Below are 16,091 nucleotides of genomic sequence, written 5' to 3'. Positions count from 1 at the left end.
GGGATCCGAATCCTGATTTCTATGAGAAACGATCAGATTCAGATGATGATGATGACGAAGAAGACAAAAGCATCTCAGACACAAACATGGAGGATTGGGGGGGGGGGGGACAGAGAGGGAATAAGGAGAAATGTGGCCAGAGAACAACACTAACGAGGGCACAAGAGTGAAAGAAACAATGATATTGGGGGATAATAGGACAATACTGGTGGAAGATACGTCGTCGGTGGAACCTGCAATGCCAGTGAAGGCACCAAAAGACGGGGGTGGTACAGCGGAAGCTCAACAGTCACCTGGGAATTGTGCCAATGTGGATACGGTCCCTAGAAAGGAAGTGGAAGAGTTACATGGGAATCTTGAGATATTAATGGATAACGGTAACGTTCCTCAACCTAAACAATTTGATGAAGTTAGACTGGGACCCACAATACAAATCTATTCAAATGTTGAAGGAAGTGACGCTCCCGGTGGGCCAATAAACTATTTTGGAACACTTAATAAACTCCCGAAGGGATGCTTTGGGTCGTTACCCTCTCCACGTCTTGTTGATGATACTAATAAGAAAGGAGTATCAACAAGTATGTCTCGTCGTAAAATGAAAAAAAAACATCACCATGGAACCATAATTTCAACATAACTTCATGTTGTCGATGATACCCCTCGCTGACGAAGTGGAAGCTGAATCTAGCACTACATCCATGGAAGAAGCAAAAACTATGGCAATTGGTAAAGAACTGGGGTTCCAAATCGAAACTGGGGATCCGGTTCTACAGGAAGTGATGGGTGAAAATGGTGAGATAAACGTCCCCAAATGAACTGTCTCGGCCTCAATATTTGGGGAATCGGCGAAAATTACAAGACGACATGGGTAAGAAGACTCAAAATCCAAAATTGCATCTCCTTCTTGGGTATACAAGAAACACAATTGACAGATGTCAATAATATCAATGTGGAGGGTTGCTAGGACCAAAATGATTTTAGGCATGTTGCGATGAAATCGGAGGGTAGATATGGTGGATTGCTATGTATGTGGGATTCACAACTATACAATGTTGTGGAAACGATAAAATCAAGACATTATTATCACCATAGGAAATTGGAGCGGGATCACAAGATTAACGGTCTTTGCTAACATATATGGGCCGCATTTTCCTCAAGAAAAGAAGAAAATATGGGATGATCTGCTGCAAATAAAAAACAAGAAAATGGGAGTCTGGATATTCCTTGGCGAATTTAATATCGTACGGAGACAAGAGTAGAGGTATAACTCACAATTTTGTCGCTCCTCAACATTTTGGTTCAACAGATTCATAGGTGAAGCTAAATTACATGACTTGAGAATGGGAGGTCATCGATATACATATTTCTGCTAAACTGAAGTCAGAATGAGCAAACTCGATAGATTCCTAATATGCCCTACCTTATTGAATTACTTTCCGGTGACTACGATAACATTATTACCTAGGGAGGTCTCAGACCACCATCCTGTTCTGATGCGTACTACTACAGATGCTGATTTTGGGAAGACACCCTTCCGATTCTTTAATTCATGGATGAATCGCGAAGGATATGATAAGGTTATTTGCAGGTCCTGGTCTAGTTTTACTGGATATGGTGCCCCTGACGCATACCTTGCTGTGAAATTGAAACATATAAAAAACGAGTTGAAGAAATGGAGAGCTACAGATCATCCCAAAGAAGTCCTGGAATTGAAAACACTCATATTAAGGCTGAAGGAACTCAATGAGAAAGTTGAAGACCAATTAATCATAATTAATGAGATTGAAGAAAGAAGATCAGCTTACTAGAGAATCGCAGATTGGAAAAGATGATGATTCTTGATTCGAAACAGAAATCAAGAATAAAGTGGGAAGTCGATGGGGATGAAAATTCACGCTTCTTCCACAGTTTTGTCAACAACAAAAAACGTAAACATTGCATGTGGTCTGGTGATAAATGGTTCTTGGAACACGAATGTGGAAGAAATAAGACGGGAAGTCTTCAGCTTTTACAAAGAGAAGTTCAAGGGTAAATGGATCTCCCGTCCCAAACTCATCAATCCCAAATTCAGAAAATTAGACTCGATGAATAGTGAGTGTTTAGAGGCCCCATTCAAGTTAGAAGAAGTAAAATGTGCAGTTTGGTCATGTGGAAAAGATAAAGCAACTGGCCCAGATGGATTTAATTTTAACTTCATTAAAAGGCATTGGGCGATTGTTAAGGGAGATATATTTGAAGTTGCTCGATACTTTGAGAAATTTGGAACAATTAGTAGGGGATGTAACTCCTCCTTTGTTACGGTAATACCTAAAGTGAAAGATCCCTTAAAACTTGGAGACTATTGCCCAATCCGTCTCATTGGGTGCGTGTACAAAATAATCTCTAGGACACTTTCCAAAAGATTGAAGAAAATAATTGGGCCGAATATCGGGGAGGAGCAGTCGGCATATGTTGAAGGGAGAAACATCCAAGATGGTCCTATGATTGTCAATGGGTTGTACTCGTGGGCAAAGAAGGAGAAACGAAAGATCCTGCTTTTCAAGGTTGATTTCGACAAGGCATTTGATTCAATTAACTGGGAATATCTAGATTCCCTCTTATGGCAAAATGGGGTACGAATGCAAATGGAGGATGTGGATATCGAGGTGCTTGAAATCGACACGAGCATCGATACTTGTTAATGAATCACCCTCAAACGAATATGAAATTAGCAAAGGAGTCCAACAAGGAGACCCCCTGTCACCATTTCTTTTCATTATAGCCATAGAAGGGTTGAGTATTGCGATGAAGACGGCTTGTGAAAAGGGCATTTTCACAGGAATAAAGATACCACACGATGACATTTCGGTGTCACACCTCTTCTATGCGGACGATGCACTCTTCCCCGGTGAATGGAACAAAGAAAACATCAAGAAGATTGCTAGGATCCTCAAGTGTTTCCATGCCACATCAGGTCTCAAGGTAAAATTCCAAAAGTCGTGTGTTTTTGGAATAGGCGTGAATATGCAGGAGGTAAATAGATGGGCAGCACCACTTGGATGTAAACCGGTCGTGCTACCATTCACTTACCTCGGTGTTCCAGTGGGGGAGAACATGAACTTAAAAAAGAATTGGACACCTATCGTGGAGAAAGTTTATAATAAACTCTCCTCATGGAATGCCAAAAACCTTTCCATGGGAGGTCGGCTAACCTTGATGAAGGCTATTCTTGGCAGTTATTCGTTTTTTTTTCTTTTCAATTTTTGTAGCACCAAGTGGGGTGATTGATAAACTTGAGAAAATTAGAAGGAAATTCTTGTGGGGGAATGGATGAAAAGAGAAAGACCAAATGGGTGGCATGGGAGAAAGTGATGGCACCAAAAAATGCTGGAGGGCTTGGATGGGGATCACGTAAGGCATTTAACCTATCTTTGATTGTCAAGTGGTGGTGGCGACTGAGAGTAGAAGGAAACACGTTATGGGGAAGAGTAATAAAAGGAATTCATAATATTAGAAATAAAGCATCCAATTATATGGCTAGTAAGTCCATTTCAGGGGTATGGAAAAGCATTGCAAGGGTTGGGGAGGAACTGAAAAGGCTGGAAATCAACATTGAAGATATTATTGTAAAACATGTACATTCAGGTAATGACACGTTATTTTGGATTGATAACTGGTACGATAATAGGCCTTTAAAAATTGACTTTCCTAGGTTATATCAACTGGAGAAAAAAAAAGTGCAAGGTAAATGACAGGATTCAAATAGGTGGTATGGAATGGGACTGGAAGGCAAGGCTTTCTACAGATCACATTAGAGACTTGAATGTGTTAGTCTCTAGACTAGGTACATTCCAACTCACCACAGGGACAGATTTGTGGAGGTGCACCCTATCGAATGACAACAAATACCACGTTGATAAGTTGAGAAGATTGATTGATAGTCCCCGAGCAATTATAGATAGTGTGCTGATTGAATGGACGCATGGCGTTCCGATTAAAGTGAACTGCTTTATTTGGCGAGCAATTTAGACAGAATCCCTACTAGTTATGTGCTGCTAAAAAGAGGGATAATAACATAATCACCTAAATGTGGGCATTGCGAAAAAGACGATGAAAATGTAACACACACTTTAATTAAATGCCCCTTTGCAAACATTGTATGGCAGTGGGTATTTCACTGGTGCGGTATATCTATTCCCACTTTTGACAGTATTGAAGAAATACTCACTTTCGTAAAAAATTGGGGGACGTGCAGTAAAAGCAAAGTAATCTTCTAGGTATCTGCTATAGTGTGCTGTGGTTAATATGGAGGGGAAGATGTGACAATTTTTTTAAGAAACTAAGAAGCTCCCAACAAAGGTTGCAGATAATGTTAAATCCATAGTGTTCACTTGGCTCAAACATAGGAGAACAAAATGTCATTATCAATGGGTACAATGGTGTATTAACCCTTTTGTTTGTATGTAAAAAACTATGTTTTCTACTTGCCCCATCTAGCAGCTTGCTAGTTGGTGGCTCTTTTTTAATAATATTTTGCCAGTTCCAAAAAAAAAATGACCATTAAAAATAGAATAACATTGTTATTGTTTTTTATAAGGGTTTAGGTCATTTTTGGTCACTTAACTTTCGGTTTTGTGTTTATTTGGTAACTTAACTCTTTTTAAGTTTTAAAAGGTCATCAAACTTTTGACTTTGTGCTCATTTAGTCACTTAACTTTTGGTTTGGTCACTTAACATTTAGATTTGTGCTCATTTAGTCACCTAAATTTTAAAATTGTGCTCATTTAGTCACTAAACTTTTGAAAAAATTTAAAAGTTTAGTGACTAAATGAGCACAATTTTAAAAGTTAGGTAACAAAATGTGAACAAACCAAAAGTTAAGTGACTAGATGAGCACAAAACCAAAAGTTTGATGACATTTTAAAACTTAAAAAGAGTTAAGTGATCAAATGAGCACAAAACTAAAAGTAAAGTGACCAAAAATGACATAAACCATTTTTATAACTATGGTTAGAAAATTAGGACTAATATTATAAAAGCCCTAAATTTTTAACGCGTATTTGGAAAAAGCCCTAATATTTTTTTTATTATTGCTATGGTCACAACTTTCTCGCAAAATTATCACTCTAGCCCACTTAACGAGTTTCATAGTTAACTTGGTTAACTTTTTTGCAAAATCAGTTCTAAAAAGTTTAAATTTGGTCCCTGAGATTTGCAAAAAATTACACCACATTATTTTTTAACTTTATTTTTCGTTTTTTAATACTCTATTTATTTTCGGTTTTTTTATAAATATATATAAATTTTTTTATTTTCTTTTTTATATATACTTTATTTATTTTTATTTTTTAACTTTATTTTTCAACAATTTGATTTTTTTTTTACATTTTTACCTTTTGTTTTCTATTTTTTAGTGTATATATAGAGTATATTAGAGTTTTTTTTTTTAGTTTTTTTCATATTTTTTTCGTATTATATTTTAATTTTTTCATCTTTTTATTTTTTTAATTTTTTTCTTATTTGTTTTCCAATTATTTGTTTTTATTTATTTTGTATTTTTAACTTTTTATTGAACTTTTTCAAAAAAATGTTAAACGTATTAGTATATTATAGTATATTACAATTTTGATAATGTATATTTTTTGTAATTTTTTATTTTTATTCAAGTAAATAAAATAGTTATGTTTATATATGTAATTTCGGCCCAACTTATTTTCTTTTTGTTTTTTTTCATATTTCTATATATGATATCAATAGTTTAAATTCAAGATAACATTTTTCAATTTGATAATAGACTAAAAAAAAGAACAAAAAAAAATTGTAGTTGGTCTCTATAAAAAAAACTTGTTATAGTAATTTATATTAAATTCAAGTTCGTTTACATAAATCAAATTAAATAAAAACATTAGAAAAACCATAAATAACTAAAATAGAAAAAAATAGAAAACAAAAGGTAAAAATGTAAAAAAAAAAAAAAATCAAATTGTTGAAAAATGAAGTTAAAAAATGAAAATAAATAAAGTATATAAAAATGTATATATATTTATAAAAAAACCGAAAACAAATAAAGTATACAAAAAACAAAATATAAAGTTAAAAAAACATGTGGTGTAATTTTTTGCAAACCTTAATGACCAAATTTGAACTTTTTAGGACTGATTTTGCAAAAAAGTTAACCAAGAAACTCGTTAAGTGGCCTAGAGTGATAATTCTGCGATAAAGTTGTGGCCATAACAATAATAAAAAAAATATTTAGAGCTTTTATAATATTAGTGCTAGAAAATTAATACTAATATTAAATATACTATAGTTAAAAATAACAAATTAGAATGAGAATCGCCGATAATTAATAACTATATTTTTTTAAAGCATGCATTCTAGATGATTGATAAAAAAAATAGAGTAATTTAATAAAACTATAATTCGACAAAAAATAAAAATAATAATAATAATAATAATTTAATAATGATAATAATAATAATAACTAGAAAGGTTACCCCCGCTACGTGGGGGCCAGAAACTTTCAATGATGTTTGCGAATCGATAAATATGACAGACGTAGAAAGTGCAACGATGAAAAAAGCCTGGACTTTGCCACGGACCGTTTTTTTCATGTTTTTATGAAAAAATGTAAAAGTTTTGACTGCAAGGACCAGAAGTGTCAAAATGGATAAAGAATTAAAGGGGTAGGAATTAGCAACTTTTTAGAAAAGGGATCAAAGTTGTCAAACCGTTAAAGTTTTGTGACCAAACTTTAAAGATTAAAAGGTTCCTAAGAAGTGTAAAAATATTGATTGTAAGGACCAAAAGTGTCAAAATAGTTAAAGAATGAGGAGCAAAGTTGCCAAAAAACATCCAGTTTTTATGAAAAAATATAAAAGTTTTGACTACAATGACCAGAAGTGTCAAAATGGCTAAAGAATTAAAGGGGTAGGAATTTGCAACTTTTTAAAAAAGGGATCAAAGTTGTCAAACCGTTAAAGTTTTGTTGCCAAACTTTAAATATTAAAAGGTTCCTAAAAAGTGTAAAAATATTGGTTGCAATGACCAAAAGTGTCAAAATGGTTAAAGAATAAGGAGCAAAGTTGCCAAAAAACATCCAAATTTATTATTCTTAACTTTGAAGCACAATAATAATACAAGGATCAATTCTGCCAAAAAAATACAAGTTTACTATTCCTTTTCTTCATAACTTTATTATATATAAGTTTACTATTCATTTTCTTTCGTAACTTTAATATATATATATATATATATATATATATATATATATATATATATATAATAATGTGGAGGAGGTTAACAATCTTGATGATCCAACGTAATAATTTACGAGTTTTTAATTTTTTACTGTATGTACTAATTAAAGTAGAAACTACGCGCGTAAATTCCATCACCTGTACTGTTTAAAGTGACGACGGTTGTTTTTATTTTTTTAGCTTATCCTTTTCTCCATTTCACTTGACGTTTCACACAAGCCAGAGAACCTTTTTTCTACGCGTTATCATCCTCACTCACTCTCTCTCCTAAAACCCTAAATTCTCTTTCTAAAAGCTTCTTCAAATCCCCTCTTCTTCATAAGAATCAATATATGGATGATGACAGCAGTATCGATCCACTCTCCGGAGACTCTACCTGGACGCTCTCCGGTGATTACAGCTTCTTCGGGATTACCGATACAAGAGACAACAACATATTGAGCGAGTTCGGATGGAACTTCCATCCTCCAGCACCGGTGTTAGATCGGATGGATTCCGGCGGTAGTTGTGGTGTTCCGGAGGAGATTAATCCTACTACTAGTCCAGTTCCGGTTCATTCTCAGGTTGGATCCGTTGAAAACGTAAGAGACGTATCTATGTCAAAGCCGTTGGTTTCTACCAGCTCTTCCGAGGATCGACCGGAGTCTTCTGCAGCTTCTGGTGATGCCGCTTCCGGTGGTCAACCGCCATCTTCGGACACAGGGTGAGTAAGTGGTAGTGGTATACAGCGGAAACTACCATACACTATCAATGCCTTCATCTCTTCACATATGAGAATCGATTTTATAGAGTGTTTGTTTCAGATGTAGCAATTACTTTATATGAAAAGAAGATTAAGCGCTGAGTTTTTTGGAAAAAGTTGAAAGTAGTTATTATTTTAAAGGAATACGAATTCTTCTGTGTCATCCGTACTTGTAATCTTAGATGGCACCCACCATATTTGTTCGATAGCCATTACTAAAAGCTGTTCACGCAAGTTGCGATGGCATTTCTGTAATTATTTAGACAAATGAAGCTATAGAGTCTTTCTTTTCTATTTTCCACCACTAGTGAGCGTGAACTCCGCCGCTATTGCGGCGGAAATGGCGTGGGTCTAGCGTTAGCGATGGCGTGCTGTTTTTGGCATCTTTTTTCCACATAAAATAACGCCAGAAAATCGGTGCATATATATTTATTTATTTATGTTCGAATATATATTTGTTTTAACTTGCCGATTTTGAAACAAGAAAAAGTGAGTAATTTTTTTTGCTTCACTTTTGCTTTTTCAGATTATTGTGAGTGACCTGAACTTGAACTGACAAGCATGGCCCCGTAGCTAGGAAATTGCACAAAAGTTGCTCGAGATGTAATGCATCTAAATCTTCTCGCAATGTGTTTCTTGCCATGCTTTTACGTCAACTAAATTAAATTTTCTCCATACTTTCTAATAAATGAGTTTTTAAATCCCAAAAATGATCTGTCTCATTCAATCTCAAAGCAAGTGTTAATACATTTCTTCGTTATTTCATTAGGTATATATATATATCATATATCAATCCAATAAGTTACATGGTTAATAATTAGAGCTTAACATTTTATAATAATATTTACATGATCCATGTCTTACCCTAAAGTTTTTGTTTTTCAGGGGTAAAGTCAAAAAGAAAGGGCCAAAAAGAATCCGGCAACAACGATTTGCATTCATGACCAAGAGTGAAATCGATCATCTTGAAGATGGTTACAGATGGAGAAAATATGGACAAAAAGCTGTTAAAAATAGCCCTTTTCCTAGGTAATTATAATTACATTTCATTATCTCTTAAATCATACATTCTAATCATATCAAAATACTATAAACTTTTACTAAATAATTCTACTTAATGTTCTACTTAATGGATCATGATCACAACTATCAAAATCAATGAGACGAGGAAATAGAAGTGGTGCATTACACATATCAATAATTATGGATGCAGTAGAAGCATAAAATAGGAGGGAATTTTATTTTCCAAACTTTCTTTCTTTAATTTACCTCTTTCATCAGGCATTCAGTTTTTAAAACTGCTATTTTTGGTGTATATAGGTACACCATGATTTCCCAATATAGATAGCTCGCCTTACATTCTAAATGTATCTCTTTTTTTTTTTTGAAAAAAAAAAACAATTGTTTTGAAGGAGCTACTACCGATGCACAAATAGCAAATGCACTGTGAAGAAAAGAGTTGAACGTTCATCAACAGATCCCACAACTGTGATCACAACATATGAAGGTCAACATTGTCACCACACAGTAGGGTTTCCAAGAGGATTATTAAATCACGAAAATGCATATTCAAGATTGTTGGCTTCTCATCATTCAACTACACACCAAGTTATATATCCAAGAACACCATTGCCAAATCTTGGTGCCTCTAAATTACAACCAAAAGTAGAATCTAATGAAGCTGATTTTAAACATCGTAATTCTGATGAAAAACCTCAAGAATCATTTCAAGATTCTCGTTTAGATCATCAAGGGTTGCTTGGGGATATTGTGCCTACAATTATGCGCAACTGACTATATATATAAAAGGTACGTGTTTGCTAATTACATTTAAAACCTTCTTTTTAAATTGGAGAGTTTACCTTTTTTTTTTTTTAATTATTTGTTCAAGTTGTTTCTTTTACATGCTGCCTTAATCCACATGTTAGTCCTTGATGTTTTAGGGTCCCTTTGGTAGAACCTTTGAAAAGATAAGGGGTGCAGTAGTCTCATAAAACGGTACTGATTTTAAATTAAGAGTCCAGTACGTAGGAGTCAGGGGAAATGTAAAAATTAGGTGAAAATATAAAAAATCTAATTGGTATCTTCTTGTTTTTATAGGTTCTTAATTAGTATTGAAATAATTATTGAAAAGGCGAATCAATTCTTATACTAGAGTACATTTTATTCAGAAGTGTTTTTGTAAAATAAAGTTTATGTTTTTTTCATATATATCATTTAACAATACATCAATTTACCTTATTATCTATATCAGGATTCAAAATCTTTGTTTTCTTTTCACAGTTAATATATGTAATTAAAAATTTTATAATACTTTATTTTACTTCCAGATATCAAATGTTACGAGCGTTAATAGCGGTTATATTATACATTTTTTTAAAATTTTTATAACATAAAAGTGATGATTTTATTTTTTTTAACTATATAATATCAAATAGTTTTATTTCTTAAAAATGACAAATTAATTAAAATGGCTAAAAAAACTTTTAAAAAAAGTTAATCATTTAAGAATATTATGATAATTGACATTTTTAAAATAAAATTAATCAGAAATTATAATATTATAAAAATAATAAATCATGGTATAGATTAACCATAATCGATAGATGAATTGATAATTAATTTTCTATTGTAATCTAACCTAAACACATTCGATCCAAAGAATATATTACGTACGTTTTTTTTCTTTTTAATCAAAACCATGTGACTAGCTAGCTATAAACATGTGCATCACATTATATATCCTGTAAAAATTGTTGCCTAATTAATGCTGTATTACATTCATCTTAAAGTAAACATAACAATATACATAATAATTATTCAGTAATGAAGTTACTCACCCGAGTAAATATTTCCTTAGTGTTTTTATTTTGTTAAAAAAATATAAACTAAGGTTTTTTTTTTAATATATATATATATATATATATATATATATATATATATATATATATATATATATATATATATATTGTTTTTATTTTGTTAAAAAAATATAAACTAAGGTTTTTATTTTATTTTATATATATATATATATATATATATATATATATATAGTAATTTCTAAGCCATATTTATATGTAATCGTTGTGGTATCTAACATCTTTGACTCAGTTAAACTATAGTCAGTGCAAAATACACACATGGTCCCGAAATGTTTCAAGTCTTTTGACATGTCTTTTCATTCTTAACGATAACATTTAAGAGGTAATGCAATCATTAAAATGATTTGAATTACTTATTTATATTCATGTTTTGACTTTAAACAAGTTATTTTCTCATACGCAACTGTTTTTTACACATCCATAATTTCTACTTGTGCATGGCATTATATCATCAGTTTGTTATTTATCATGCATTTATATACGCTTTAAATCACACCCATAATTTTTATAAATGTTGATAATTATTTACACTCAACAGTTAACACTTTTGTCACCTAAAGATGCTCCTAGACCTTGTACTTCTTGTAGTAGCCAAGATGCATGCACCTTTCAAAGCCCACAAAGATAAATGGTCCTTACTCTACCTTCAATATGGTCCACTGGTCCTATCTCCTATGAAATTGATTGATAATCATTGTGCATACTATTATGCATTTATTTTTAAACAAAGATGAACAGAAATAATTTAAACCCCTAAACTTTTAACTGTTACTATCTAACATGTGTCATAATTAATTCATAAATTTCATCATGTTAAATGATTCATGAATATTAAAACCTTCTTTTGTGATGTTAGCTAGTCCTAAAACTTGTATAATGTTCTTGCATTTTTTTTAACAATTTTCTGATGTGCCCTTTATCATGCTTTGTTTTGGAGTTGTTAATTAGTTTACCCCCCAAAAGGGTACACATGTTAGGAACCTAGATTTAATAGTTTTTTAGTACAAGGTGGATATCATTTTCAAAGATATACATGATTCCCTTTTCTAGAAGAAGTGAGCACCAATACCCTATTGGTGCCTGTTATTTTAATCCCATTATCAAAACTCATTTTGTACTTAAACATTGTTATCAAATATATCACGTACAACATGATTTCTTTTATTATATAAATACAGATAAAAGTCATCACATTTGGTATTATATTGTTTATGTGTATTACTTTATATGTTATATAACCTTTTTATGTGTTTTTTAGTCTAAACAGTCGTATAATGTTACTATTAATTATAATCTATGTTACTTGTAATAATATTATAAAAAAAATTATATTAATGATATATAAATTAGTTCAACTTATGGGTTCTGAAATTATTAATAATATCTTCTTGTAATTTAAAACATAGTAACAAACCTAAATGTATGTTATAAACGTACTATTTTATTTAATAAAAATATTTTTGTTACTACTTTGACAATAACTTCTAAATTAGTTATTTAAGAATAACTTGTTTTGGTTATAATTTTTTAATTAAAATTTTATAAACTATTTTGAAAGATATTAGTCAAATTTATAAAATGCTAACAAGTATAAGACTAATATTGAAAATCTATATATACCACTTAAAAAATATATTTGAAATTACTTTTAATGTTTCAGAGTATCATAATGGTATATTTGGTATGATATAATGATATCATCTCCCTATACTAATAAAAGAGTAGTTCTTTTGTCATATGTCACCCTTTTAGGCCTCATAATTAATGTCATACCATTTGTCAACCTATTGATTCACCATTTCAAATTTCAAAATTTAAATTTCTCACTCTAATTACATTAAATTAATAACATTAGAATAAAAATTAAAATAAAATTAATACAAACTATAAGGTGATATAATTTTATGTATTTATTTGAATCAACGATTATAATTTTATATATCTAAAAAATATTTTTTAATTAATAATTTATTTAAAATAATTGATTAATAAGTTTGAATGTTTACAATGAAAGTTATATTAATTTTGTAACCATGGTTCCCACGGGTTATAAACTAGTAAAAAATAAAAGAATGGAAATAAGTAATAGTAAGACACGAGATAATGGATCTGATTCTTAAATTTTGTTGTCATATTTGGTTGACTCTATAAAAGAATATAATAAATCCTTCAAAAATAATGTTTGTTATGTATGAATAAAAAGTTAAAATAATAAAACATAAATAAAAAAGAAAACAATATTTTATAAAAATAAACTATAACAAAGTTAAAAGTTTATTGTTAAATAAGCTGAAGGTAAGGATTTAAAGTATATATTAAATGTATTTCATATACTTAAAAAGGAATTATATTTCATCCAAAAAGTTGTTTAAAATTAAAATACCATGATATCTTGAAGTAATGTAATCATAAAAAATATTTACCTTTAGAAATTAAAACAATAATAATAATTGTTTCTAAAATATTAGTATTATTTGAGTTATATGAGTAAGCATAATTATAATAAAAAAAAATATTATTTCATTGCCTCTGGAAATATAGCACACCACTTCTTTTTGAATAAAAAACATAAAATCAAAAGGATCGAAATTAATTCTCAAATTTCATTCATTTATGGTAAACAAACATCTAGTTTTTTCATTTTGTCTCTGTTCTATTCATTCTTTCATTACTGCATAGGTTGAAAATGAATCATAGTTATATATATATATATATATATATATATATATATATATATATATATATATATATATATATATATATATATATATATATATATATATATAAAAGGTTTCGTTGCCAAATCAAGTTGGTTAACTTTAGTATATATAGGAGAGATGGGTAAATATATATATATATATATATATATATATATATATATATATATATATATATATATATAAAAGGTTTCGTTGCCAAATCAAGTTGGTTAACTTTAGTATATATAGGAGAGATGGGTAAAAAAAAATGTTCTTGCATGCTAATGGTAATAGCGGGCACAAGAAGCTTTCTAATGGCTATGTTTAAAAATTGTAAAGTTGCATTCTAACTCTAAAAAGTATAGTCTAAGCTCAAAGAAAACAATTTAGTACGAGCCTAGAAGAATGATGTATTTTGATGATCCTAGGATAGTACATAGATCAAATCATTATTTTTTCTAGATTGAACTCTAGTAATAATTGAGTTTATTCTTGTATGTATTTGTGCTTGTGTTCTTACATGTGGCTATAGACCTAAACTAGGGGTAGATTCCTTTTTGGAAAACTCATCTTTTGTCATGTTATCTGCCTAACTTGTTCTTTTTCTTTCCTTATGTTTTCATCTTCATTTTTTGCTTAGCGAGTTCATATGTATGTGCATTGTCATTGATTATATAGAATAATGTACAATGATGCTTTTACAAGTTATCCTTTTCTAGTTTAGAAAAAAAGGGTCAATTTTATGTTTTTTTCAACTTCAATCTATTTACATCTTTTAGCTAGGGAAGAATTATCGCGAACAAGTCCGTGTCATATTTAAATCAGTCTCTTTTCAATACATGATAAATGCATGATAAGACTGTATGTTCTATCATATACTATATAAATATTTTTTTACACATTATAATATGCAACACATAAGTGGTTAGAAATTGACATAGAAGATGTAATTTAACGGGTGAACGTTGTTTTTTTTTTTTTAGCAGTTACAGATGGTAGATTGGGATTGCACTCCAAGTTATCCACCAAAGACTCGTCAATTTTAGGTATTACAAAAGTTCGAACTTTTGATGGAGATGCATTGACTAAAAAAGTTTTTAGTCTACTCAATTGTTTATTCATTCTCTTCTTTCAACTAAGTGGCTAACCTTCTCTCATATTCAAGTTTTCACTTTTAAGTGCATTAAACCCAAGGATTTTATATAATTGTTATGTATATGTAATAACATTAGGTTATTGTAATATAATTATCCACCGAAAAGTGTTGGTATTTTAAGTTCCTTTTGATAAAGTACGAATATTATAGTGATATGTTACAAATAAAAATGAACAGAGTTGGAAGTAGAAATTGCATGAGAAAGAGAAAGGGTGTGGGGGTAATTGGAATAGTTGATGCATGAAATGATTGGTAGTTTGATGTAGAGAAGTGTGCGCCTGATAACTGTCAATATCGGGTGGATTTCGATGTTGCTTCAAAATTTTGTCAGCCGACAGTATATATTCTCCCTTTTCCCTCTTTTTTACCCCTTTTTACATCATGCCGACAGGCCCTTTTTACCTTTTCTAATATTTCTACTTCTTTTTAAACCAAAAACTAACCACTTCTACTTCTTCATTTCTTTTAGAAAATGTTTTACATGTTAATTGTTTTGTTTTTTTAGATAAATAGTATTATATATTTTGTATTCCAAAAAGTTAGACTTTTTGAACTATAGAATTTTTTTAAGAAACACTAACAAGATAGAGAAATAGTACACCTAAATGAATCACAAAAAACAAACAAACATACAAAATTATGTTTGATAACGACTTAAAAAAATAATATATTTTTGATTTTTACATATTTGATCATTAAATTATTTTTTTCGTTTACATTTATCCATTTGTTTAAATTGTACATATTCATTTCTTATGACCGACTACTCCAGATAAATCGGAAAAATGACTTAATATGATAATATATATTTATCACTTTGTACACATTTTTGTTGTAAAATAAGTCATTATTGTTTTTGTACACATTCAATACTTATAACCGGTTTGTTTAGGTTTTTTCTCACGACATCCTATGTGAGATAATCATTAATGAGATGTTCGAGGTTGTTGATGCTTATGGCCACCGCGGCCCTGGTTGCTTGGTCGCTAAGGTCTTGTGGTTTTGCTTAGGTCTTGTCTTTTCAACGTCGTAACTTCTTCAAACGATTTCTGATTTTAACGATCTTTATATTCACGTGTGCATATTTGGAGCTATTACAACTTTTGTTTTAGATTACTCCTGTTAAAAACTAATATATATTTTTACTTGGGATCTTTATATCCATGCATTCTTTATGAATGTATGTATAAACGTTTTTTTTATAAAATCGTAAGTGAAAATATATTACTTTTTAACGGTAGTAATCTAAATGAAAGTTGTAGTAGACTCAAATAAGAACGCCCGGATATAATAATTATTCAAATCTGAGATCATATGAAGAAGTTACGACGTTCAGAACGCAAGATCTAAGCCTAACCACAAGACCTAAGCAAC

At 30.5% G+C, this 16,091-nt stretch overlaps 2 protein-coding genes across 3 annotated transcripts; both read left to right on the top strand.

Moving 5' to 3' along the window:
- Positions 1 to 2,784: 2,784 nt before the first annotated feature.
- On the top strand, positions 2,785 to 3,267 carry LOC145130542 (uncharacterized). The gene has a single exon (XM_079065323.1). The coding sequence runs from the start codon at positions 2,785 to 2,787 to the stop codon at positions 3,265 to 3,267; it is 483 nt and encodes a 160-aa protein (XP_078921449.1).
- A 4,154-nt stretch (positions 3,268 to 7,421) lies between these two features.
- LOC145132545 (putative WRKY transcription factor 57) lies at positions 7,422 to 14,841 on the top strand. 2 transcript variants are annotated; one of them, XM_079067365.1, is made up of 4 exons: positions 7,422 to 7,941; positions 8,866 to 9,009; positions 9,393 to 9,789; positions 14,545 to 14,841. In XM_079067365.1, exons 1-3 carry the CDS (start codon positions 7,571 to 7,573, stop codon positions 9,772 to 9,774), a joined length of 897 nt encoding a protein of 298 aa, XP_078923491.1. In that variant the 5' UTR covers positions 7,422 to 7,570; the 3' UTR covers positions 9,775 to 9,789; positions 14,545 to 14,841. The 2 variants fall into 2 exon arrangements, with proteins under 2 accessions (XP_078923491.1, XP_078923490.1); XM_079067364.1 differs by having other exon boundaries at positions 7,423 to 7,941; positions 14,548 to 14,841.
- The last annotated feature ends 1,250 nt before the right edge of the window (positions 14,842 to 16,091 follow it).

Source organism: Lactuca virosa, chromosome 8 (genome assembly GCF_052849685.1).
Source record: "Lactuca virosa cultivar CGN04683 chromosome 8, Lactuca_virosa_CGN04683_v6, whole genome shotgun sequence".
Classification (NCBI taxonomy): Eukaryota; Viridiplantae; Streptophyta; class Magnoliopsida; order Asterales; family Asteraceae; genus Lactuca; species Lactuca virosa.
The sequence above is the reverse complement of the archived record's forward strand: the minus strand, read 5'-3'. Positions and strand labels throughout refer to the sequence as shown.